The sequence below is a fragment of the Lichenostomus cassidix genome, chromosome 3 (assembly GCF_008360975.1).
Source record: "Lichenostomus cassidix isolate B80296 chromosome 3, HeHo_3.0, whole genome shotgun sequence".
Taxonomy (NCBI): Eukaryota; Metazoa; Chordata; class Aves; order Passeriformes; family Meliphagidae; genus Lichenostomus; species Lichenostomus cassidix.
In genome coordinates, this window is record NC_139483.1 from 56,770,893 (window position 1) to 56,798,123 (window position 27,231).

Sequence of the window (27,231 nt, forward strand, 5' to 3'; positions counted from 1 at the left end):
AGGCTTATGTTAATATTGTTGTCCTTTCAAAACAAAACGTGGTAGGCTTTTGGCTTTTCCCTTTCTACAAGAATATTGAATTTTAAATGTTGTAACCAGTGTAACAGAGCATCTTGGTCATGGTTGCATCTTGAAGTACCCAGGCTCAGCATTGAAGCATGATTTTCCTTTTTTTCTCTCATTAAATATCCAGCAAAGTGCTAAAATAAACCATCATCTCTAGTATGTAAAATGTACTTCCAGCACTGTGCTCCATTATGCAATTTATTCAGCCTTAATGGGACTAGCTGAAATCTTCCATTATTGTTGTTTCCTGCTTTTACAGCCTCTGTGACTTTGTTTAGAGGTGAATGTCACCATCCTTATTGTGGGGCTGTTTGTTATATCTGAATCCTCTGCTCTTCCCACTTGGGCGAGGAATATCAGGCCATCTAGTTTCTGTGATATTTAATGAAGCAGTTAAGCTTTCTGAGCCAATGCAGTATTTCTGTCTGTACTTGCAGCGTGTTCTTTTCTCTGTATTGTACCATAATAAAGGACCATTAAACTGCACAATTTTTCTTAACTGCTGTCAACACACAACACACTGCAGGTCAGGAAAGGTGAGTGACTGCCTGCAGCAAACAAATCCTGCAGTTGTTGAATCGAGCACAGAGAATCATGCTCTCCAGCCCTTCGCCTCATCTCTTACCTGCATTTGTCCTGGGGAGCACCAGCTCTTTTCCCATCCATTCCACTAATGCCAGGAAAGGACACTTGAGCAGGCACTGCAAACTGAGTGTCTGCAATGTGGTTACTACCACAGCATCCTTTGGAAATACTGTTAGATTACACAGCAGATGGAGGGTGGGGGTGGAGGGTGCTATTTGGACCCTCTTTTCAAGGACAGGCTGGTTTCCCCTGTAGAATGCCACTGATTAGGCTGGTGAAGTCAGAGCCCATGGGTCCTTAGCAGTGACTTTGGTAGTGTGCAGGTTAAATTTGTGCAGTGTTGTGTGCACAGCGCAGAAGGTAGCAGCAATCAGTGTGAATGAGAGCCTGGACAGAGCTGCTGGCTCCCCCAGAGCAAGTCACATCCCTGCCATACCTACAGCAGCTGCTGCTTTTTGGCAAAGGTACAAATAGTAAACATAATCCCAGAGAGGTGCTAAAAGCAAAGAATCGATTGTTATTGCTGCTTCAGCTTGGGGAAAGGAGTAAACAGACTGCAGTCTCAGATTCCTACAACTGCTCTTTCTCCCTGGGGAATGAGCCTATCCACTCCTCACCAGCTAAGCAGAGGTCAGTGCCATGCCAGTGGATGTAGCAGACATGAGAAACAGTCCTGGTGTTTGGCGGGATCTTTCTGAGCTAAATAAGTGGTTGCAATAAAAGCAGAGAACCACTTATAGCTGATGCAGATCCTCAAGTATTTTGGTTTCTTAACAGGAAAACAACACGATTCAAACCTCCAGACAAATAACCAGTTAGCCTGAAAGGGCTAGTCTGTCCTTGGAAAGCTGCACAGTGTTGGAGCTGCCACAGTGCCACACATTTTCAGCTACAGCATGAGCCATCCTCCAGTGCCCAGAATGCTGCTTTGTTCCTGGAGGCTGGTGTACGCCCAGCAGAAAGTGGGTTTGAATTCTTTCAACTTTTATTTTAATTCTAATGTGATGGTAAACATCCCTTTTGCCAGTTTTTGATGTGCAATAATTTTTGCAGCCAAGCTTGGGTGCTGGCTGGCAGGCCATCCTGTGGAGATGAACTGCAGGGGCTGTGCATGCACAGCTCAGAAGGACTCCTTTGCCTCTCGCTTGCTTTTCAGGTAGCATTCCCTGTCCTGAAATGTTGTATCAGCTGTAACTGATTTCAACAGCCCTGGTGCTGAGGAGGAGCAAAATACACTCATGACATCCTGCTGAATTTGCTCAGGGACAGGGCTAGCTGGCTAGGCAGGGAAGAACACCTGCTTGAGAAGTCAGTTCCCTTCTTCTTTGCTTCCACCTCATCTGTAGGCACACCACAGAACGTGCCAAGGGCATTTCTTTACAGCAAAGTTTGTTTTATCAGCAGCAAGGGTGTTAAATTTTGATGTCATACAAGTCATTAAAAAAAAAGAAAAAATTCTCTCTGTGGCTGCTGTTAGACATGGCAGCTGTGTTATGGCCACTTGACTATGCCCAACAGGGTTAGGCCGTTAGGAAGTGTGGTCTTGGTCCTCTGTAATAAAATCATCATTCTTCTGGGTTGCTCCCATGGTGGGAGTGAAGTTTTTTGTATTTTTCTTTAAAAAATATAAAAAATCTGGGCCAGATCCACAAAAAAATTTAAAGAAAAATATTTGCTACAAAGAAATTTAGAATTTGCTCAAATCTGCTCTATTGACTTTAAACTCAGGGTTTTTTCTCATTTTTCTCTCTAGACCTTTCTAGTCTCCTCCTGGAGCACCTTTTTTTTTCTACCTCTGCCAGTGGTGTCACACAGGAATTCTACAAGCATCCGAAGGGATACTACAGTGTGAAACATGCTTGGACATACAGGATCCTTTTTCTAAAATGTATCTTTTAGACTGCCCAGTGCAAGTGTCCTGAGTAAGCTTCCATCTGTCATTTTGCAGAAATAATAGCACAGAGGAGCAATTTGTAATGGCCATGTCCAAGGATCTAAAGACACAGCTGATCCATGTGCACCTTGCTGTTCTTGTGCCAGTTGTCTGCTAATGCAAGCAGCCTCTTGCTAATGCATCTTGCTTGTCAACAAAAGGCGAGGGTGGAGCGGGTTTTTGGCTGGGCTTTGGGTTTGTTTGTCTGTGGGTTTTTGTTCATTTGTTTTCTAATAATCAGGAATGGCACAAAAATGTGTCTTTTTATTTTTTTTCCCTGCTCTTGCTATCAACGTAGTTACACAGCCAGCTCTTCATGTCTGAATTTGCTTTAGTGAGCTAGCAACACCAGAATTTAGATCACCTGTGGTGTGGTGTGGCACGATAAGAAGGATTCAAAAATCAGTCCCTCTTTCTTCATTTATACCTCAGCAATCTCATTTATATGGAGCAGAAAGCTGGAATAGCAAGCATACTTCAGTGTGGCAGGTTGATTTATAAGGTGGCATAAACACAGGGCCCCTCTGAGGCTGAGGATTCCTTTGGTTTGCTGCCCCACTTCCATTACTGTTACATCACTCGAGAGTTATTTAATCAGAAATCCCTGTTACACCCAGATGTGCAGTCAGAGCTCACCTCCTCAGTCCAGTGCCACCTGTCACTGGCTCAGGCACACACCAGGCAGGGATGAAGGGATGGTGACCTGGGTGATGCTGATTGCTGCACATGCTGTCTGCAGAGCGTGGGCCCTCACAAACCTAACCTGCTGAAAATAAACTTATTCTTTCAGGTGGCCTCACCTGAATCCATGGACTACCTAGATTTACAGCAAGGAGAGTCATCCTTCTAAAGACAACACTTTTTTTCCCCTTGTATTTCAGTGTCCTGGCTAGTCCTGAGTGAAATTTTCCCTGGTGGGATCAGAGGACGGGCCATGGCTTTGACATCTAGCATGAACTGGGGTATAAATCTCCTCATCTCTTTGACGTTTTTGACTGTAACAGGTAAGACTTTTTTGTGTCCCACCAAGTTGGTATTCTCCTAGTGGACAAAATAAATCTCTCTTATACGAAACACATTGCTAAAATTGCAGGTGTGATACACCAGGAGGCAAGATGTCTATTTAGGTTTGGTGTAACCTCACCATTCCCACCCCATCTTTCTACTTTTGTGACAGTAATTTCAGCCTCATGGTGCTGCCTGTCAGACCACCTTGCACATCAACTCCACAGGCTGTGAAACCCAGGTCTTAAAAACACTATTGCCCTACTAGGCTGAAAATACATAAAATTTAGTATTAAGCACTGCATCTTCTGAAATCAATGGACGTTCTGTTCAGGATCAGACTATAGCTTTTCTGATCAGACATTTTTAAACACAATCCCATTTAATTAATTCCTTTTCACAGGAATGTCTTGGCTTTGAGAAAATTTTCTTAGGGAAAAAAAAATCTTTGTGAGGGAAAAGTATTTCACTTTTGAATGTGAGAAAGTAGACTACCATATAGAGACTTCTAACACGATGATAATCAAAGGGGAAGGTTAAATGTTGATGCTGAAATTTATTGAGTAGCAATTTTTTCCCCTGTTTTTATATTATATGAGGCTTTGCAAATTTTAGCTTTCAGTCTTATTGTGAGGAAAATATGTGCTGGAAATCAAAATATATAAGAGTGCAGAAATTCCAGGTTTCCCTTAAGTCTACATTACTCTCCACAGAGGCAGACAATCAACTCACAAAAAGTCGAGGTGGTTTTCACCATATTAGATGTTTTTTGAGACAGATTTGAAAATGAGTGTGATCTGTTACTGAAATGGATTTCACATTTGTGTTTTCTTTCCTAAAATTAAAAATAAGAAAAAAAAGAGAGAGAGAAATTAAAAAACCGCATCCTCCATCCTGAGTATTATCTTGATTAAAACTAGGAAGAGTATGACAGGTAAACTTCACTGCATTCACACTAGCACTTTAATAGGATTAAGGGTCTTTTTCAGAAGGAAACCGTCCAGTTACTTCCACTCACTGCACTTTGGATTCCATCACAGAAATGCAGTCCTGAACTGCACAAGCTCTCGGACAACACCAAACAAGAAAATGCATAGTGAATGCACTCCAGCTGCCAACACTTGCTCAGTCCTTGGACCAGACTCGAGTTATTCCTTAGGAAATGTCCCTAAAACCACCTCATGCAGACCTCAGGTGCTCAGTGTCAGCTGTTTCACTGGGAGGTCCCTCTTGTCATGCAGCATTACTTGCTAATGTACATCTCGCTGTTATCCTGGTCTCAGTTTCAATCACTGCAAAGCTGCAGTAACTCCCTTGGCTTAACCGGGTCTAATCTGGATTTATGACAGTGTAAATACAACAAAATATGCATTCCTTGTCTGCAGTGGAAAGTCAGAGTTGGGAATTCTATTGTCAAATGAATACACGTGGAGGTCACCGTGGCCAGCAGCACCTGCACTTAGGTGTGTGATGCAGAGGTACCAGCTGAATTAGAAGCTTCAGCTGCAATTTTCAGCTCATGACACGACTGACAAATGCCTCAACTGCCCATGTTTCCCATAGCAGAGAAAGGGCTAAGGGGGCTGCAGCAGCCTGTTGGGTTTGCATATGCTTTATTTTCCAGGGGCTGAAGAGTGCATCCCTCGGCCTGAGGACCTACCTGCCCTGGGACTGTAGGCTCAGAAAAACACTAGTTCTTGGATGGCCCCATTAGGAGTTCACTCTTGGATCACTTTCTGGCACAGGACCCATGACTCACAGTGGAAATTCTGTGAACTGATAGGTGGGGGGGATTAGCTGGAGACAATTGTAACAGTGTGAAAAATTCTTGGATTTGCTCCAAGAAAGAATATGCACCAAAACCAGACACAGGCAAAAATTCAAGGCACTTGTGATCCCCTCTGCCTTCACACAAACCAGTAACAATGGCTACTCATTGTTTTCATCCAGAGTGACCACAGGCAAAATAAACCAATAGGTTCATGCTAAGTGGGGCAATATGGGTTCATCAATTTTCTTTCATAAGGAGTATTAGAATAAGCAAAGCTGCTCTTCTTTTTGGAACTACATGAGCTAAGAATAACAGCCTACCTTCTTTCTAACTTCTCCTGTGCATTAGGGGCTGTATCCTATAAAATACAGCAACAGGAAGAAAAATTGCAATATTTGGAAATTTAAAAATACATGTTTTCTTCCTTTGTAGAGCTCATTGGCTTGTCCTGGGTGTGCTTCATTTACACGATAATGAGCCTAGCATCGCTGGCTTTTGTTATCGTGTTTATACCAGAGACAAAAGGATGCTCTCTGGAGCAAATATCCATGGAACTAGCTAAACAGTAAGTACCAAGAATGTGACCATGTCCCCTCAGCTGCCAGAAGGACAAAACCTTTCAGTGCCACATATTGAAAAAAAAGGAAACTATGTGGGAAAAACCCGATTGTCTCAAGGCTTGAGCTGTACATGTTGATTCAGTGGCCAAGCAAACATTTTGTTGGTGCTGAAGGATTGGCCCTAAAGGAAAGGTGCTTTTTTTAGCAGCCCTTTGAGGAACACCTACACACACCTGCAGCCAGGCCTTTTGCTGTCTGGCATTCTGGATGGGAGGGCAACTGATCTTGCATTTAGGACTGTGTGTCTTGAGTTGCATGCAGAAAATGGGACGAAGAGATCCTGTATCTCAAATTGGCTTGTCTGGGGTGTCACTTCAAGGCTCCATGTGAATTTTGGTAGCTGTTGTAGATGGGCATTTCTTGTGTCTTTACTGAGTCCTGTAGCCAGGTGAGGGTCAGTCTCTTCTCCCGAGTAACAAGTGACAGGACAAGATGAAATGGTCTCAAGTTGCACCAGGGGATGCTTAGATTGGATTTTAGGAAAAATTCCTTTACCGAAAGGGTTGTAAGGTGTTTGGAAGAGGCTTTCCTGGGAAGTGGCGTAATCAGCACCTCTGGAGGTGTTCAAAAATTATCTAGATCTGGTACTTGGGGACATGGTTTCATCATGAAGATAGCAGTGTCAGGTTAACAGTTGAACTCGATGATTTTAGAGGCCTTTTTCAAGTTAAACTATGCTACGAACCTACATACATTTTTTGGCAGTAAAAGCAATCACAATGCATGAGCATCTTGGTGCCATCCTCTATTTGTATATTTTAGATTACAGGAGCACATTTTCAACCCAGCCGGGCTTGAAGGAGGTTGTTCATGGACTAATTAGTTTATGGACTATCCGCTGTGCTGCCTCGGGCTGTCCGTCGCGCTCCTCTCAAGGAAGGGCACGGATCCCTTCGGTGCGCGGAGCGTGCGGCGGGGCTGCCCCCGCGCGGGAAAGCGGGAAAGCGCCGGGAGCCGCCCGAGCATCCCCGGGAACGGGCGTGGGGTGGCTCTCCGGGATGCGCTCTGCCGTCCTGCCGTGGGCCGCAACGTGTGCTTTTGTGCTTCTGCAGGAAATACGTGAGGACGCCCTTGTGCGGGGCGAGCCAGCGCAGAGAGAAACTGGTGCCCGTGGAACTTGGCAAGAGAGAGAAAGAGCAGCTCTACTAGACAAGGCAGCCTTCACCAAAAGACTGATTAAAAGAAGAAAAATGTTCAGTGATGCTTACACTGGTGGGACACGCAGTATCTTTATTATACACAAGATATTATCTCTTTTATTTCTTGGTAGAACTTCTTTCAGTGGCAGTTTACAGCCAACATTAAAGATTGTTGTAGTTTATAACTAACTGTAAATCTACACTGTTTCAAACCAGCATCTCTCACATCCCCTGAGGTTACCCACCTCTTACATACAGGAGGTGAATGGAAATCAGAATATCGCACACAATTCTCGTATCCATATTCAACACAAGTTCAGTCTGGAAGAAGTGCAAAGAAGAACCAGGGTGCCAAGGAGAAGAAAGTCTCACAGGAGGAGCCTACCAAAGACAAGTCTGTTTAGGCTAGCAAAAATGGGGCTGAAAAGGGTTAAAAACTCTCTCTTGGTAAGTTAGGGAAAACAATGCTATGGAACAAAAAATGGACAACTGTGGAATGCAAAGGATGTCATTAGTGCAGAACAACTGGATATAAACTTTTTATAAATTAATTTCAGATTCAGCTTAACAAGACTTGAAAAAGGATCTTGCTCAGATGAACTTAATTATTTATAACACAGTCAGCTTGTAAGAGGAACTTTGCATATATTTTCTCAGTAGGGCCAGGATTCAGTGACCTAGGAAATACTCCTCAGAAAACATAGTCAAATTGTTTAATGAGGAACATTAAATGCATCACTCTCTACAACTACCTGAAAGGACATTTTAGCCAGGTCAGGGTTGGCCTCTTCTCCCAGGCACTCAGTGACAGGATGAGAGGAAATGGCCCCAAGTTGCACCAGAGGGGGTTCAGGCTGGACATCCAGAAAAACTTTTTCACTGAAAGGGCGGAAATGACTGGATGTGGAACTTCGTGCTCTGGTTTAGTTGGCTTGGTGGTATTTGGTCAAGTCTGGACTCGATGATCTTGGAGCTCATTCCCAAGCTTATTGACTCTATGATTTGCATAACCAACTAATCTAAACTGATGATGGACTTAAGAAGAGGAGAGAGGATTTCTTTGGCCTCTCAGTTCTGGGAAAGTTGGAAACTGAAGGTACCAGAGTTGATGCCAAAATAATTTTATTTCTCAACACAGGGCACATTAGACTTTAACTTTTGGACTCAGAAAGTGAGAATTGTGTGGTACAAGACAGCACACAGGGAGTTCAGGAACTCTAATCACTGCAGATTACAAATTTTATCCAATTCTTGGTTATTGCTTAGCAAGTGTATCCTGAAGTACTCAACAAGCCTCTACAAAGGGTTATCCATATGGCTCCCATAAAAGAACATTGGCCTTTTTTTTTCTTAGGGGGTTAATAGATGTTGTTTTAGAGTGATCAGTAGATAAATATTTATTAGCAGATAAATAAATGATTCTTTGTTTAAAGAAAAAACCAAAACAAAGCATGCTTTAAAAGCATGTTGACTGTCTCTGTAGCCACAAAGTGGCATTTCTTCCAGCATTTCATTGGGGCAACAAGACTGACACAGTCAGCTGGAGTGCAGATACTAGTTTGAACTAAGCACATGATCCCACTTTATTTGCTGTCTCATAGCATTAAAACCACCTGCCTGTATTCTGCACTGAAGGAACAGTGACTTACTGACACAGATAAAATTTTACTTCTGAGCAAAGCAGATCAGTTCCGACCAGATTCTCACATGGTCGCATTTCTAGATACTGACATCACAAATTTACATGAGCAAGTCTAGTCAAGACAGTGAGCTCATGTTCAAAACTTGAAAACAAACAACTGAAGCCAAGGCAGTGATTTGCCAGAAGTCATGGAAAATTTAGCTACATCAGGATAAGAGTCTCAGTTTTATAGCATTGATGTCTGTGGAAATCTCTTCACCTGCTTCATATTTACGCTGGAGGATGATTATCAGTATCATGCATTCTACTGAGTCAGCTTCAGAATGAGAAATATTAACATGACTTTGGGTAGTCTTCCAAATATGCTGTCAGCATCATTCTTATACTAACAAGTGTGTGGGATTAAATCCAGTAATATGTAGTATTACTGTATTTTTAGCAAGACTATATTGCAGTAAATTTATCAGTTTCCTGATCTTTAACTTTATCAGGTAGTGGATTATTTGCATTTCCTATAGTGTCCCCATTTGCTCTGGTTGGTACTGTTTTCCAATAGCTGCCTCTAGATAACAGATGTTTGCACATACAGTCTGTACTGGCTTTTAATTTCTGTTACATTGTATTTAGTGAAAGGAGCTTCTGCAAAATCTTTCTCAGCATTGCAGCTTCCCAAACAAAACTCTGCTGTAATAAGATTTCTGAATGTTCTTAAAAAAAAAAATATCAAAACATACCATAGAAATTTTCTCCCAGCTTACAGGTCTTGGGATCATTGCAAACTCTTCTAAACTTTTCCCATACACACCTATTTAGTGCAGAAACAAATAAATAAAAATGCTATATTCCTGGAGAAGGGATAGTTTCAATACTGGTTTTACTGAGGAGACCCTGATAGACCTTCAGATAACTCCTAAAAGGGACAATGCTGTAGTCAAGGACTTTAAAAAATCATTATACCTACAGTCTTAATTGTAGTCCTGCAGATTTAGCCTTATATAGCCCTATAAATGTAGCCATAATTGTACAGGTCTTTTATAATAACATCTGATGACACAGAGCTGGCACTCACAATCTCATCAACTATGAAAATTCAAGGGAAAAAAGGGACACATCTTACAAATCACATCCCTGGATCTCTGAAGCACTCCACGAAGAAATTTGTTCCAGATCTAAAATTATTCAGTATCTTCATCAATGGACTGGATTACAGAACAGAATATGCTTATTAAATACCCAGGCAACACTAAACTGGAAAAGACTGGGTTGGAATTCCAAACTTCACAAATATGTGAAAAACACAGGATACAATTCTGAAAATGTAGCACAAATTTGTCTGGTAACACTAATTACAAGTCAGAGAATGATAAAATGGTGCTAGAAACTGCAGGAAAAAATCCAGTAGCTGTGACAACCCACAAGCCAGCAATGAGTCAGAGTTATCAATCTACTGCCCTTAGTAGGGTGTATAAATAGAACCAATCCTTCTCTCTAAAGAATGTGAAATAAACTTTTTATGACACTGCCAGTGCTACAGCTGAGCACTGTATGGAGTTTTGCATGGGATCCACATGGAGAAACCAGGGACAGATGAACAGTGCTCAAGAAAACACAGCCGTTGAGGAAGAGATGATTGATTGACAGCTAAGTTTATCCAAAGCATCACTCCCCACAATGGAGGTGCAAGCCATCACACTGGGACACACTACCTGGCCTGGGATCTTTATCATGCCTGTGGGAGCTGGTAGCGAGGGCCAGGGTGGAGGCAGCACCACAGGGCAGAGGAAACAAATGTTTCCTTGTAATGATGGGAAAGGAGGGTGTGTGCCTACACACACAAGGAGAGAGCATCAGCAGCAAGCCCTATTCCAGACTGAGGTGGGGACATACCTACTTAGAGCAGTAGGAAATGGAGTGATATCCCTGAGAATAAGTACACACCACCAGATGCCCTTCATCATCAGAGGTTCTAAAATGTAGTTTTCACAGTCTGAGGCTCCCTTAGAGCTAGAGGGACACGTGGGCACACATTTCAATGGATCTTTTATTTGCTATTATTCTCTTCAATAGTACCCTGCAAGTTGGGTAGCGTGCTTTTTGGCTCTGTTATGGGTTGTTACAAAGGCCTCAAACTGTTAGCATGGATCTAGGCAGCACTTCAAAAGAACTAGTGCCCATTTTAATACATTGCAGCTCATTATTAGCTTTCATTTTTGTTCTAAGAGACAGATTTCACACTACATGACAGTGATAACAAAGCAGAATGTTCCTCTTTCTCCGTAGATAAATTTAGGAGATGCATATGCTTCATAAAACCTCCAGATATTCACTGGTAGCACTTAAGGATTTTGTAATTTGATTCAAAGAGACAAGCCTAATCTACAACAGATATTTTAGTTATAATGGCCAAATCCTCATTCATCAGTTTAGGACTACACTTTGTCCCTCAAAACCCAATTACAATTTTGTTCATTGTCCAAATATCTTCTGCTTTTTCTTTTTAAAACTGTAATAATAATAACCAGTGTTCCCTAATGGTGGTTTGTTCATTGCTCTCTTTGACTATGCACAAAATTCTTACTTACATCAGGAGTGCCAAGGTCCACAGTATTTGATACAAATCGGAAAACTTACACACAGCAAGCTTTTCCCTGCTTGGTATATTGAATTCCTTGACTGCTGAACTCAACTTTATAATTTCAGGGTTATAAGTCCTTTTATAAGCTCAAGAAGTGGGCCCATGGGAATCTCATGTGGTTTAACAAGGCCAAGGGTGAGGTGCTGCACTGGGGCTGGGGCAACCCCTGGTACTAACACAGGCCAGGGGATGAACAAATCCAGAGCAGCCCTGCTGAAGACTTGGGGGTGCTGCTGGGTGAGAGGCTGGACATGACCCAGCAATGTGAACTCACAGCTCACAAAGTCTGTGGTGTGGCCAGCAGGGTGAGGTAGAGGATTCTGTTCCTCTACTCTGGTGAGAGCCCACCTAGAGTGCTGTGTCCAGCTCTGAGGTCATGCTGGACTCAACCTGCTGGAGTCCAGAGGAGGCCACCAACATGGTTAGAGGGATGGAGCACCTCTCCTACGAGGAAAGGCTGAGGGAATTGGAACTGCTCATCTCAAAAAGAGAAGACCTAATTGCAACCTGCCAGTACCTGAAAACAACCTTTAAGACCATGAGTAACTTTTTACAAGGGCACAGTGACAGGACAAGGAGGAGCAGCTTTAAACTAAGAGGGTAGGTTTAGATTAGGTATAAGGAAGAAATTCTTTACTCTGAGGATGGTGAGGCACTGGAACAGACTGCACAGTTATGGATGCCCCATCCTTGAATGTGTTCAAGGCCAGGTTGGATAGGGCTCTGAGAGACCTGGTTTACTCCAAGGTTTCCAAGCCCACAGAGGAGGACTGGAACTCCATGACCTTGAAGGTTCCTTCCAAACCAAATCATTTTCTGATTCTGACACCTACAGGGAGTTCAAAAAGGCTTTTATGAACATACCACTTAACGACTTATGGCAAAGTTTTGTTTATTTCTTTTTGTTCTGAGGGATTTGGTGAAGCATTTCCCATACTACTCCTTCCTTCCCATATCTTCTGCATGAAGTCACTATGGACAGCCCCAAGTTCTATACCACCCCCTCAGGCAGATTAAATCCATCATGCCCAAGCATCTGCTTCCTTCAGCTGTTCTTGCACCTTTCTTTGGAAGCTGCGATTTCTGGTACAGTAACAGCTCAGTTTTACTATTTTTAGCCCCCACTAGGACCATATATTACCTGCAGCATGCAAGAGCATTGTTACATGTCTCTTCAGTGAGATAGGGAAGAAAGACATACATACATTTATACATATTTATTGTATCTTTTTAAAAGTAGCATTTGCAGTTACTTTTAAGCATTCACCTCTCTTCTGCTTCAAATGTGCACTTATTGAGAGAAACATCTACTGGCTTCCAAGTCCAAGATTAATACCAATAATAATACATGCCAGAATCAAGCTTCATTGCTTGTTGGCAGCTCCTATCATCAAAACGTTATACAGTAAGAAGAGTGTAGAAAAGGTCTGTGTTAATCATTCAGCAATAGGCTGGGGATGGATTAGAGTGACCACATCTTCTCCCGTTGAAGCAAAATTTTCCTGAAGTTCACGTTTAAATTTTTTTCTTTTGCATCCAGTAGGTGGACAAGGCAGTTGTTTTTTCTACAGTAGCTTCATAAGTTGACAAGGTAATTACGCTATTAGAAAGCATCCAAGAGAGGGCCACGAGGATGGTGAAGGGTCTGGAGGGGAAGCCTTATCAAGAGGGGCTGAGGTCACTCAGTTTGTTCAGCTTGGAGAGAAGGAGACTGAGTGGAGACCTCATTGTGGTCTTCAACATCCTCACAAGGGGAAGCAGAAGGGCAGGTACTGATCTCTTCACTCTCGTGACCAGTGACAGGACTTGAGGAAACAGCGTGAAGCTGAGTCAGAGGAGGTTTAGTACAGATATCAGGAAAAAGTTTTTCATTCAGAGGGTGGTTGGGCACTGGAACAGGCTCCCCAGTGAAGTGGTGACAGCACCAAACCTGATGGAGTTCAAGAGGTGTTTGGACAATGCTCTCAGGCACATGGTGTGACTCCTGGGGTGTCCTGTGCAGAGCCAGGAGTTGGACTCAGTGATCCTGATGAGTCTCTTCCAACTCAGCATATTCTACGATTCATCTACAGGAAAACACTTGCTGTAGACCTTTATATTTAGAAAAGTCTTCTCTTCATGTAACAGCAAGAAAATACTTGAAGTCTGGCATGTAGTTAAGAGAACTGGGAACAAACCAAATCTCATCCTTGGATAAACATACGTAACTACTATAGATTTCAATCTAACCCACGCACAAAGTTTTACACATACTACCAACAGAAACAGAATGTATCAGCAAAAGACTATTCTTACATTGTTTCAAATTAATTTGCAACTATACAATTTTAATTGTAATATAAAAAGGAAAGGAATATAACAGAACAGGTATGAAGAGAAATATTTTCCAAACTTTTATTTGTGCACATTCATCAGGTGAAAAAGATAACTTTTACAGCTTCTTTGGTGCCCAATATTCAGCATACAAAAATGTAAAAGACTATTCACAAATAAAACACAAGCTCAAGCTAAAAAAAAAAAAAAAATCTTAAAGGTAGTGCACATCGTGACAGCTTTGCTTATGAATACACAGAAATTACTGCAAAAATAAATAGAATGTCTTTTTAAAAGCAGCAATTTCATATCTTGTAAACTTCCATTTTTACAATACAGCACTGTTAAGAGTAAAATCCAAAAGAACTGGAGTCTATACTGTGGCCATGAGCAAGTAAAAGAGTCTGTATTCCTCTGCTATGGTTGGTCCAGTTTTCCTTTTTGCTTTTAGTCCAATGTGCAGCAGTCTTTGAAGGTGCTCGGTTAGGGAACCTAACCATCAAGTGGTGAATTGTAAAATTTATTTCCTGCTTTCAAACACGAATGGATAGATCTGTTCCACAGCACTGGCAACAGCCTTTACGTTTGGCCCTGAGACACAGTTTAAAAGAAGAAAAAAAAGGCAGTAGGAAGAGACAAATCAGGGGATCAGAAATTAAACAACAGAATCTTAAAAAAAACCCCTTAATATTATTAGCAATCACAACTTCATACCACAGACAACAATAATTTCTCCCCCATTTCTCCTAAGAAAACTTTTCTCCAATTACTTTTCATGTAAAAGTTTTTTCTTGTGAGTAAATCTGCAAGATGTTCTACATTGATCAATGGCTAGACTACAAATAAATAATACTGTCATTTAATTTTGTAACACCTTGGCTGATTTTCAATTTACTGGCTTAAACAGCCCAGAGAAGAAACTGAGTGGCAGAGGTAAAAGAAATTCTTTTACTTATGTCAGTCTTCCAGGAATCTCTATTTCTTCAAGCCCTAGCCACTTTTAGCTCTTGCTTTAAGAATCTACTGACAAAAGCTACTGTTAAATAATGCTGGACATAACTGAAGTATATTTCAAGCAAGGTTATTTTAAGTGCAAAAATTATAGACTATTATTTTCTATCCTGGGTTTTGCAAATAGCTTCATCATTGATCTCAGGACAAAACCTGCAAGCCAGAGAATGGTTTTATCATCTCCAGATGAAGCACATGAATGTTACCTAACATGACCTGTGAGCATCCAGGCAAAGAAAAGGAAGAATGACCTAGCAATACTTTTTGGTGGTATTAGACCACTTTACACAATGAAAAATTAAGATTGCAAATAAGTGAGCTGTAACATGCCAGAAGATATTAATTCTGGATAGAAGCTTGGTGATGCAGATAAAGGAGAACAGCAATTTCTCACATGCTTTGATGAATGTGAACTCAGGGTTTTTAATTCCACTTTAGACTTCAAAAATTTCTTCCAAGTATAGAGTGCTGTTCAAAATGACTACCCAGTTCAATAACTTAAGCATAAATTACTTATGTAATTATTGTTTTACATGCTCAGTCAGAAACCAAATGGACGAGACATAAGATTCTTCCTGTATTTTCAAACAGGTCGAGTGAAGCACTCAGCTAGAACAAGCCTAGTGAAAGATACGTGTCTGCTGTCTATGCACCCTCCTTAAATTTGGCTGCTATTAGAAATGAAAGTTCTCAAGAAAGCCTTCAAAAAGTGAGAATATGAGTAGGCAAATAGTTCCAGCGAAAAAATGCTACTCTCTGTAAGGCTGAAGAGATGTAAAAACTGGATCATCATTCTAGGGCATATAAAAGAAGCAAAACCAAAATAAAACAAACCCCCTAAACAACCCCCTCATTGCTTATTTTGGAGTAAAAGAAATAATACTTCTTTCTTCTACATGCCAGTGATTTTTATTAACTTTTACCAAAGAAACTAAATCTTTTTATGCACGTCCCATTAAAAGAACCCACCTTCCTGGGTTTTTTGTAACATTTCTATGTTACATTTACATGTATCTCAAGTAAAATTCTCGGAGTCAGAGGTATTACAAGTACTAGTACTACAGAAACATGAATTTTTAAAAGAAACCTCATCTGAACACACTTCAGAAGGAGTGCAGTAAGGTTGAAAAGCAATTTAAAACATATTTGGAATAAGAAGTGTAAGACTCTGGACATTTTTTTCCTCTAGAAGAGAAGCCAAGGCAAAACAGAAGCCTTCAAAATCAACAGAGGTCTGAGATATTTCAAACTCACTGCAACAATTAAACCAGAGGGATTAAATCAAACCAAATTACTAAATTAAATTATAAGTTTGGTTAATTAAACCAAAACTTTTACGTTTACCATATTTACCTTCATATTTGAAAGGAAAATTCTGAAAAATATGAAAGTGATTGTGTAAGTAATGAAGTAATAAGAATCTTACAGAGAAGCTGAATCTCACTGGGAGGCTGACAAGACACGCTGAGAGCTTTTTATTACTGCAGTGATACTAAGGCCTCTTATTTATTTTAAATTTAGTTTCTAGTTTTGGCTAGACCAGTTGCTGCACTATTCAGAACATATACCATGATCTTGAAATATTTTTAGCCCTTTATTTTTAGATTACTAAATATGATGGAAGTCTGTTCTTCATTAGAAAACACTTCTCCAATATCTTGTGGGAAATGTTCCACATAAACCTAGGTACTTGTTAAGGAATCAAGACGTGAAAACAAAAAAATCCTCACCCAGCTTCTGAACCAGTAGCTGAGCTCTAAAAACTGCAAGACATAATTCCTGCTAAAGTGATACACAATGATTTCCTTGGTTTTGTAGCATTTTAACATGTTTTCCCTGAAAAACCTGACTTATTGTACCTGGACACCAGTGGTGGACACCTCACAAGCAAACAGAAAAGAGAATGAAAAATGAAAATGATGAAGAGAGAAGAAAAAAATGGCATGGCCTCTCCAAGACTCAGGACAATCATATCTCTGACTACATGAGACAAATCACTGATGCCTGTGATTCAGTGGTGGTTCTCTTAGCTGAGTTTTAACAGAAGAGAGCACAAGTCTGAAGAACTGCAAGTACTGGTCAACTTCATTCATGACAAAATGCTATGCTATCCCGCGAGTTTTCATAAATCTCCAGTTTGGAAATATGTATTTATGAAAGGTTAATGCTAAAGGCAGTGTAGTTAACAGCACTACAAAATGAAAAAAAAAGGAAGAAAATTCAAGTATTTAAATAAACAATAAAAATTCAAGTCCTATCTCACTTTTGTTTGCATAAAAAACCCAGAGTATTTACATTTAGTCTAACTAACTTTTTAAACCTACCAATAATAACACTTTTTTACAACTCTTCTGGCACTTTCACTCAAAAACAAACTAGGTACTAGCACTGGGAAGCAAAATCCTTTCAACATTATCTTTTGACTGTTTTAAACATCTTGCTTTCCCAAACCTACTGACTCTAAAGTTAAATATTCCCAACAAGTTAAATATTTATTTTTTGATATTAAAATACCTGTAACTGTGATACTGCCTGTGGAAAAAATCTGTAAGGTAGCTCTGAGAGATTTTATTCTGTAACACACGGCAGGATGAAGTTCTGGTTCATAACTAGAAAACAAAATGAAAAGTAAAAAAGAGAGATCTAACTGAAAAATAAAAGCTTAAGAAGTATACCAGGACTAAAATGCTTTAAAATCCTACCATACCTCGCATGAGGTCTGTTATTCTTCGTAAATTCTGGCAATCTGATCTCAAAGGGCATGTTGCACACTGCTAAAACATTCACAACTTTAAAATCTGTGAAAATAACCTTTTCAAAAGAGAGGGAAAAAAAGACATTAGAAATTTACAGCAAGTCAGATGCATGAGTTAAAAAATAAAAAAGAGAAGGATACCACTTAGAAAATTTTGATGAGATTTTAATATTAAAACCTCGAGACTGATGCATTTCTAACAGGCATCTAAATAGTACTTAATGGACTCAGATAATTTACATTATCCTTCTGTGTTGGAGTAAGTACTGAACTAGATACCTCACACAGTTGTATCATGATCACCACATCACTGTGGTTATAGTACAGTTTAAGAATGAGACACAGAAACAACTCATACTGCTGTACTAAACACCTCCCCACTGAAAGAAAACTAAATACAACAGCTCATAGAACATCAAAGTAAGCACAGAGAAAGCTTAAATAAACTTCTTTAATGTCTTGTTGCTATACAACATTTTTATTAAAGCTAAGAATAAGAAAAAAGGTGACAACTGTTCTGCTTTAAATGCCCAGTGGCCAGTGCAGCAAACTGGTTTTCTACTCTGTAACTTTCTGAAACCCAACTCAAACTATTTGCTTTCAGTTATTCTTCACCACAGACATTTTAGATGACAACAAAATAGCCAATAGACAACTGCTACACAAAGAAACTGCACTGCTGAGAGGTCAGTGTTGGCAGTGTCACTAGGGAAACTTTTGTTTATTTTCTGAGATTGCCTAAACTTTAAATGACGGTTCTTCTTCCATCTACACTTTTCAGAAAGATATTAGTGGTAGAATCAACTTAGCCTTACATCAATTTAATCCTCAAAATATAAACTGCTTACTTTATTATAAAACTTGGTGTGTCCACCCTGGAAGCACTGCACACCTCACAGACTTAATGTTCCATTCCAGCTTTAAGAGGCTGGGACCAAAGTACACATTTGTGACAATAAGGGTGTCACATTTTTGCTGGGGTCTGATGCAGCATTACCACCATAACCTGTCACCATTGCCTTTATATACTACAATCAAAAGGGGTCTCTCCCTGAAAAGGACAGCTACTGTGTCTATTTAATTGTCCCTGAACTGAACCTGTGCATAAACAACAACAAGCTATCAGAATGTTTTAGAGTACTAAATTATGTCATTTTAAGCTGTTCGTGCTGCTGTTTTTCAACCCTTACTATGAAATGCAAGTGGTGTTCCTGACTGGCAATGTTAACTCAAACCCAAAAAAAAGGGGGTTTCCTGTCCTATGTATTGTATTTGGCTTATTTCCAGCTGTGCAACCTGACAGCACAGGAATGCTTTTTTCCCTCCTTCTTTAATTAAAGATGCTCAAACTTGCCCTTATTAAGATGGAAATTTAGCTGGTATTCCATCAGAAATTAGTGAAAATTATGTTCAAATGCCAGTAAAGCTTATATTCTTCAGCACTTTTTACAAATCAATATTTCTGCATATTGTAAATTCTATCAAAGAAACATCTGTGGGTGGTTAATATATTAAACAAATTTTGTTGCTAATTATCCAGTGAAGAAGCACTACTCTGAACTGCCAAACAAAATTCAAATCCACAAAAAAAACCAGCTTCTCTTTAACCAGCATCTGGAAAATGTATGCCGACACAAAAGGGGCATCTGAGTGAAAACACGCTTACTACTAAATTGTTATACTCCCTCTTCTTTGTTTCTTTCTGAAAAATGAACTACCAGCATTGCTTGAGTCATACAGGTCCTTTTCCATCAGAATTACCTGAAAACCTAGTTTCTGTAGACTACGAGCTAATCGTCTGGCACCAAATTTAGCTTCTTCTTCACTATAAAGGAGAAAAAAAAGAATCTAGCATTAACAGAAATAGAGTGTATAGCTGTGCACACACACACACACCACAATAGCTACTCAGACTACAAAATGAGCCATTATATAATGTAGCAGATCAGCCATGATCTCATGGACAGCCTTCATTTCATCCTACTCTAAGTATTACATTTTAGCTAGACAGTCATTCAAATAGAGTCCTTTATGTCCCATTTGAAGTGTATCTTGGCACTTGGCTCCAGCTCAGGTGAGAGACATGTTTTGATCATACATGATTTTAAGTACCCTTAACAGATAAATAAGATCATGGGTAGTCTGGAGTTAACATCCTGAACAATCCTCTTTCATGTTGGAACAGAGATCATACACAGAAAGTATGCAAATTTGCTATTGTACCTCACCTTATCCTTACTTCAAAACGCAGACATATCTTAAAGGAATTCAGCTGTTAAGAGTTTAGTGAGTCTCAGATGTATCTGAACTGAGAGTCTGCTTTTGCTCCTTTCCAGTCCCTCAACACTGTAAAACTTGATTAAATTCAGGTGGGGTTTTGTGAGAAAATAAGACATATCCTCAAGAAAGGTCATCCCTTCCCAAGTCTCAACTTCTAGCAAAACACACAGAATTCTTAAGCACTTCTCAAATCTCTTTAGGATTTTCTTAATAAGGCGATTTTCTCTGCTGCTTTCCCAAGAAGGCTGAACTGATGTTGCTTACGATTTCAACACGGTCTGAGGCAGACACTTCACATTGAAAACTTCCAAATACATAACTTGATAAGGATCTACATGTGATTCATTGGGAGCAAATCTAAGCAGCAGCAAGTACCACCTCTTCTTCATTTGTAACACCACATTTTAAAATACACAAAGATTTAGAGCTAGAGAAAGAATCTTCATGAACTCACCTTGTGGCTCCTGTGCAAATAACTTTTCCTGAGGACCAAATTGTGGCCGTAATCCTAGGTTTCCTAAGCTTCATTAAAACCTTCTAAAAAAGAAAAGTGGAAAAATTGGAAATTAACAGTAATTCAATTTCACATTGGGAAAAAAATTATCTGTTACCAGAATCAACTAAAGTTACACTAAAATTTCCTTTATTTTTGACAGGCTTGAACTGCTCCTTCATCTCTTTCAGAAATTTAAAAACCCTACCTCCTGAGAAGGGCAAAATAAGCATGAAATATGTCAGCCAATGATTCAGGATAAACAAAATAGATTCAATGAAGGTATTTTTCACTGAATAAAAAGCTGAACACCATGAGCACCATGCTGATTTTTTTCTTATTACTGTGATTTGACATTTCTGACTTGTTATCAAGATATATTTTCTTGACACAGCCATCAAATTATGGGAGGCAAAACAGACCCTGAGGTGTAAGAGGCCTCATCACATACCTTGTACCCAATATTCACCTCAGCAGGTGCTGTCTCCCGAGACATCATTTCATCACTCCCATTACTGTACATGTAGTCTATTACTGACTAAATACCTACCGCAAGAGAAATAGAGAAATAAAATACTGCTTTTCTCTATCCACCACACACAGGTATTAGGCAGAAGAATGTTTAGCTTAAGGAACATTCCTAAAAACAGATAATTCAAGTATGCTGAATTTCTTACCCCAACATCACGCTTGTATATCACATTTGCTCCCTCTAATGCAATCTTCCTCAAGTTTAAATGACATCTTGTTCTAAAAACACACACTACATTTGTGATTAAAATGTCCAGTGCAACATCACTGTCTGCATCCATTGGGGTGATTTACAACTCAATTTTCCCACCAGCTCACCACGAAGATCACATCCTGAGAAGCAAAAATGATAAAATTAAACACAGCAATAGAAAATTGCTTATTAATGCCATTGTATACATTTGCCCCTTAAAAGAGACAAGAAGCAGAAATGACTACACTCTGACTCATTTAACATTGTGTGAGGAGGGGGAGTGTCTGCATCCTTTGTGCTAGAAAATAGGAGGTAACTTGTTCAAAGCCATGTTGCCAGACTTAATAGAAATGAAGCGCATATATATATATGAATTTTAAATATCCTTTATATATATATATAAGAATATTTAAAATTGCCAGTTAAATATGTTAAAATTCTTAATAAGTATATTAGGATACTAAAGATTGCCCAAACTTCTTCCATAGCTCCAGTGGATACTCTTCCCTCAGCTCATTTGAGGATGTCATTAGACACCTCAGCAAAATGCACTTCTTTGACTGCTGAAGTTGATAATTCTGAAGAGTTTGACATTTCTTCTGGAATGGATGAGCCTATGAATACCTTTGAACTAACATGGGTTACACAAACTGCAGTCTGTAGACAGCCTGCTACCACAGCTTTCCCATCTTCATCTAGCACTCTTGGCGTATCTCTCCCAATAATAGCTTAAAGCAAACTATACTAAGTGTCCTGGTGGCAGCAACAGCCTGGGCTGACCCTCTGCACTCCCTGCAGGAAGGCATTGTACAGGCAGAGTGAAATCGAGTGTTTCTGAAGAAAAGCATGGCTAAGTGTGAAAGCACAGGAGGCTGCCCAGCACAGGCACTGCAAACCTAAGGCACCCAGGAAGCATCCAGGCTGACCATGTACATCAAAGGCAACACTCCTCACACACACCTCAATCGGGAAAGAGAATCCTAAGACCAGGAGCTGGGCTACCATGCATCCCAGCCCAAGAATGCCCAACATCTCTTCTGTAAGCATACCAAAGCCAAGACAGCAGACATCTCAAATAAATCTCAGGTAAAGAAATGAGAGGGGAAAGAGCAAGATCATTGGTATACAGTGAAAAGAACTTATATAAAAATTTCAGCAGTATTTCATGCAAAATAAACTAAAAGGAAAGCAAACAACAAAACCAAAAAAAACCTGTCACATGTGAAATGCTCAACATGGTCATTATCAGAAGAGAAGCAGGACACTATGCATCAAGAACAATAACATACCTAACAGACTATAATGTATTTATATCACTTTAAATGCTTTGGCCTTGTCTTCTATGTTAGAAAACTTCAAGATACAACATTGTTGTTATCAGTATTTTCATCTGACTATGACTTCCTAAACATCATGCCCTAGTCTGCAATTGAGAACTCAAAGTGCATCTTTGACTACCACTCACTGACAACAAGAAGTAACAAACTACAAGGCAGATGTGCACAACATACTGGGTCAACTACTGTGGTGGTTACTGCTTGTACTCTGTAGCTTGCTCCCCGTTGAAAGAATTATTCTGTAATTGTTGGCCTGTCCAATACAAGAAAAGGCAAGATGGATGATGATACAGAAGAGATGAAGAAACAGCAAGAGGAAAACAGAAGAACCAAAGGTTATGTGTGGGGGTGGAGGGAATGCAGGCAAAGAAGAGAACAAACAGTAACTAATTAGTACTCCCAGATCCCTTTTTTATCTTTTTTATTGAACCAAACATTACATGAATCCTCAAAGTTAGAAATTACTTATCCCATCTGGTTTTGATGGACTACTACAGATTGGGCAAGTAATTTATGGCACCAGATCCAAAGATAGCACATGTGCAGACTTTGAACAGCATGCAGGCAGGGCCAGCACGGAGCTGGAACCCGTGGCATCTTCAGAGAGGCATTTGTTTTCCACCCTGGCTCCAGCTCCTGGCTCTTGCTGAGTTCATTTACTGGAACCCAGGAAAGATTGTCAACAAGATACCTCCAATCAGCAGCATCTCCCAATTATCAGCAAGTGTCTGCTGGCACACTCAGTCTCTGTATTCTGAAAGAACACCACTGTCATGCATAACACCCTTGAAAGGTTGCTAACATCTAGGCAAACCATAGCACAGTATGATAATGTCCCCATAAAACATGGCTTGTCTTAAAAAGATCCAGGGAGAAAAGTCACATGTTCATTCAGAACAAAGGAAAAAGTGGTTGAAAAGAGAGGAAAATTACAATTTAAAAGGAAAAGATCTATTATTAAAGAAAAAAGGCGGCTGTGGAGCTGTCAGTAGGGATGTTTTCAGCAATTACAGTGTATCTTGGTTAGAAGTAAAATCTGCTTGAAAAGATTTTAAGGGGAGAAAAATTACACAGATTACAGTGGTGTGCCCCCATTTTCATTAGCCATGTTCTGAAAGCTCAAGCAACATATACTAAGGGGGAGGGGCTTTTTAATTTGAAATTGTATAGATTATGTCAATGAATTTGAACACACCCATTCCTATTAAGCATACAAATAAAATGTTAAACACTTCCAAGGCATGGTTTGGAAAATTAGACAGACCAAAATGTTTCTAGGTTTGGATACTTGTTACCAAGCAGCAAGCAAGCCTAATCTATCACAATCTTTGATTTAAGCATTCATTTTAATATCTCACACCTTACTTGCAACAAAGAAAAAAAATAATCTAGAGAGAAGCTGTCCTGCTACCTTTCTTTGGGAAGCCTCAAATAACTTCAAATTCATAGAAACCATGAGAAAGAGCAAGTTAAACTTTTTTAAAAAATAAAAAAACGTGGACCACATTTAAAAACCACAATCTGAAGAACATGTTTACAAAAAAGGTCTAACAATGTCCAAGAAAGAAAGATGTTGCTCTTATTTACATGTATCTCCAGCAGCATGACCAGCTGGAACATTCTGATCCTCCTCTTCCCCAGTTGTCTCTTGTATTCTCTGCTATTCATACACACTACTGTACCACTAAGTGTTATTTCCCAAAACCTGAATTTCTCCATTTCCATATCTTTTCTGCAAAATGGGAAAAATAGTGCTCCTTACATATAAGCCTATTTATATTCAATATTTATGCAGTTACACTTGCAGAACAGAGAGGCTGAGTAGAAACCAAACATCTGATTCTTTCCAGTTCTGGATTTGCAAATGCTTAAGTTAATTTTATTGAGCTCAGCTTAGGTTTTGTTGATTAATTCTGCCCTTTGAAGGTTCTCTCATCTGAATTGTAGAATTTTGGCAGTCTGAATCTCATTTCTAAAATGATACTTTGCCAGCTAATGCTAATTTAATAATAGGTTAAATTTGAAAATAATTTGTCTCCATGTAGAGCATTTCTTTTAAATTACCCACTTCATTCAACTTTCTCCAGCAAAAGAAACTAGCTAACTTTGATTTCAAGTTGTTTTGCACCAGCGTAACACAATCTACCCTGACAGTGGAAACAAGTTTAAATACATCTCTGCAGAAGTTTGCATTATTTTGTTTTATTGGGGAAAATTTAGAAGATTGTTCTTTCTTTTCAACATAGATTTCAGGGATACATCTGGAATATTACCCTAAGAGAAAAAAAGAAAAATTAAACAGGAAGGAAAAAAAGTAGATGGATTAAGCATGATAATGAATACAAAACCAAAAACAACACAAAAGCTAATGCAAGGATATTTGACACTGTAATGTATCCTACACTGAAACTAGAGAAACACCACAGAATAAGAAATACTTTGGAGGGAAGAATGAACTCTCAAGTTCTTACAGCATTACCTATACATCCACTGCTAGAATTGTGGCCATACTATTTTAGATACTCTATAAACACACATGAAGACAAAACACCCTGCACTGAAATCTTACAAACTAAAAAAAACCAGCACTCTGTCTTCAGAAAGTTCCAAAGCAACCACAGCACATCATCAAAGAAAGAGGAAAGGCACTTGGGATGTGGTATATAAACAAAGTATTATTTTAAGCTCTTGACTACCTTTGATCCAAGAAACTCCAAGCTATAAAGGTAGATGGGGGATATCTAACAATGGTTATGTTAATGTCAGAACAGTTTAATAAACACCTTTTTCACCAGCAGTCTAAGTATAAGCAATTTCTACTGGTTATTTTTAACCTTTCTCCAAAGCAATTCACAAAATGACCAGCTCCACAAACAATTCCAACATTGGTCATTACTGTGTCAGTCAACATCTGTCAAACTAATGCCTGAAAAGGATCTTTGAAGAAGTTAACATGAACCTCTACAGGACATTTCCATATGAGAACAAAGAATAAAGAAAGCCTGTCAGGAATGGCGAGAGTTGATTACATCCTTCCACTGAAGTTGTACTTTTAAAGATTTGTGTTCAGCCCCTCAGGAAACAGGTCCATATGAATCGTTGGAGGTGAGAGACCTCTGCAATCTCCTTGAATTCTTAGACACAATACGGTCACAGTGGCAGGTGAACGACTCCCTGAAACCAAGAGCAACACAGCTACTACTGTCTGTAAAACAGATATCTCTGCAGAACATCTTCTGGCCCAAACAACTTTCTTAGTTACAGTCACTGAGGCAGTGTGTCATGCTTTTACTTTCTGTTGCAATGGCAAGTGAAACTGTGCCTAAAGCAAAAGGCCGTCTTGAAGCTACTGTTCTCACCTTTCAGGATTTGCACAGTCATGACGACTTATATTTTGGGGGAGAAAATTTTCAAATACACACAAAGGCAGTATCAAAATTCAGTTAGATCAATGCACAGAATGATAGTATCAGCTATACTGTAAGTAAGTAAGACCTCAATCCCACTGTCAAATCTCTTGGATAAGCCTACTGCATCTCTGTGGGGTCTTCCAACACAAATCCAATTGTAAGAATAAAACCAAACAGTTTATAGAACATGACAAGAAATCGTATTTTAAGTGATTCATAAAAGGCCATTTTCCTGAAATCTTTCTCTCATCAAAAGCTCCATTCATAATCAAAGCAAGATTCACTTGAACTCAAGTTTGTGCCATCTTTCCCTTAGAACATCCAGTAATACTTGAATGCTAAGCATTAAGAAGAATCCTTTCAGTCTTTGTAATACATGGAAAATCATCATAACCATGACAAAAGTCTGAACCAACAGGTTCGGTGCCCATTCCAACTTGATGAAACCTCGTAAAAAAAGCAAAAATGTTTAGCTGTAACAAAATATTTGAAGGCAACGGGTAAGCCTCTCATGCCCTCCCAGGCAAACATTTTTACCATTTTCGCGTCCCAGCTGAGGAAGCACGAGTACCCCTCCTATTCCCGCTGCTGGGAATCTCACTCAAAGCCCCGCATGCACCAGCGTCACAACGCTCTGGCCAACAACTACTCCTTCTGCCCCCTCAACCCCAGCCCCAAACTTGTGCGGCCGGCACGGCACAAACAAAGCGCAGGCAGCGAGCGGCCTGGCCACGCCGGGCTGCGCCGCTCGGCAGCGCCGGCTTGTGCGGGCATGGGCCGCCGCGGGGCACGGGGCGCCACAAAGCCCTCGGGGCCGGGCGCGGGCCGGCCGGCATGGCCGGGGAACGGGCCGTACCGCACAGGATGCCCTGCCCCTTCCTCCGCTCCCTGCCCCCGCGGCCCCGGCCACGCACACCCTCCCGCCCCGGGCGCGATCGGCACCGCGGCGGGAGCAGCGGGAGGGCCGCGGCCGGGCGGGGGAGGCCCCGCGCCGCTTCCCTCACCTCGGCCGGGCAGGGGCGGCGGCGGAGAGGGGCGGGACGCGGGGGCCCAACGGCGGCGGCGGCTCTTGCCGGGCCGAGCCCGCGGACCCGAGACGGCGGCGAGGGGGAGGAGGAGGAGGAGGAGCGCGGCCCGGCGGCGGGCGGAGGCCGTTACCGTGCGGGCGGTCGGGGCAGGGCAGCGCAGGGCGCGGCGCGGTGCCGGTCGGTGGGTGCCGGTCGCCCGGCGGCGTTCCGGGTGCTGGGCCGACTCCCCGCGACAATAAACATTCCCCAGCGCCGCGGGCATAGACGCGGCGCGGCTAGAGCGGCCGCCGGAAGTCACGGCGGCGGGAGGGAGGAGGGGAGGAGGAGGGAGGGGGCCGCGCTTGCAGCGCTTCCGCCGCCTCCCGCCGCCCCCGGAGCGGGGTACGCCTCGGGCCGGGCCCGCCGTGCGCCGCTCCTCACGGAAACACTGAGCGGGTCACCTCGGGAAGGACCAGAGGCATTCATCTGGTCCAACCTTCCTGCT

General features: G+C 40.8%; 2 protein-coding genes across 5 annotated transcripts in view; one reads left to right on the top strand and one right to left on the bottom strand.

Moving 5' to 3' along the window:
* The window catches only part of SLC2A12 (solute carrier family 2 member 12), a 31,702-nt gene extending 24,012 nt beyond the window's left edge, over positions 1-7,690 (top strand). Inside the window, exons 3-5 of one of the 4 annotated variants that reach the window (XM_085055897.1) lie at positions 3,466-3,588; positions 5,793-5,925; positions 7,033-7,690. In XM_085055897.1, coding sequence (XP_084912023.1) covers positions 3,466-3,588; positions 5,793-5,925; positions 7,033-7,129 — 353 coding nt within the window. In that variant the 3' untranslated portion in view covers positions 7,130-7,690. The other 3 variants (XM_085055898.1, XM_085055900.1, XM_085055899.1) reach the window with 3 other exon arrangements.
* A 4,908-nt stretch (positions 7,691-12,598) lies between these two features.
* TBPL1 (TATA-box binding protein like 1) lies at positions 12,599-27,017 on the bottom strand. Its single transcript, XM_085055902.1, has 7 exons — positions 26,878-27,017; positions 20,926-21,112; positions 20,210-20,292; positions 19,237-19,300; positions 17,428-17,531; positions 17,235-17,329; positions 12,599-14,300 (listed from the first exon to the last, which is right to left on the bottom strand). The coding sequence occupies exons 2-7, from the start codon at positions 21,058-21,060 to the stop codon at positions 14,230-14,232; spliced, it is 552 nt and encodes a 183-aa protein (XP_084912028.1). The 5' UTR covers positions 21,061-21,112; positions 26,878-27,017; the 3' UTR covers positions 12,599-14,229.
* Positions 27,018-27,231: the final 214 nt, after the last annotated feature.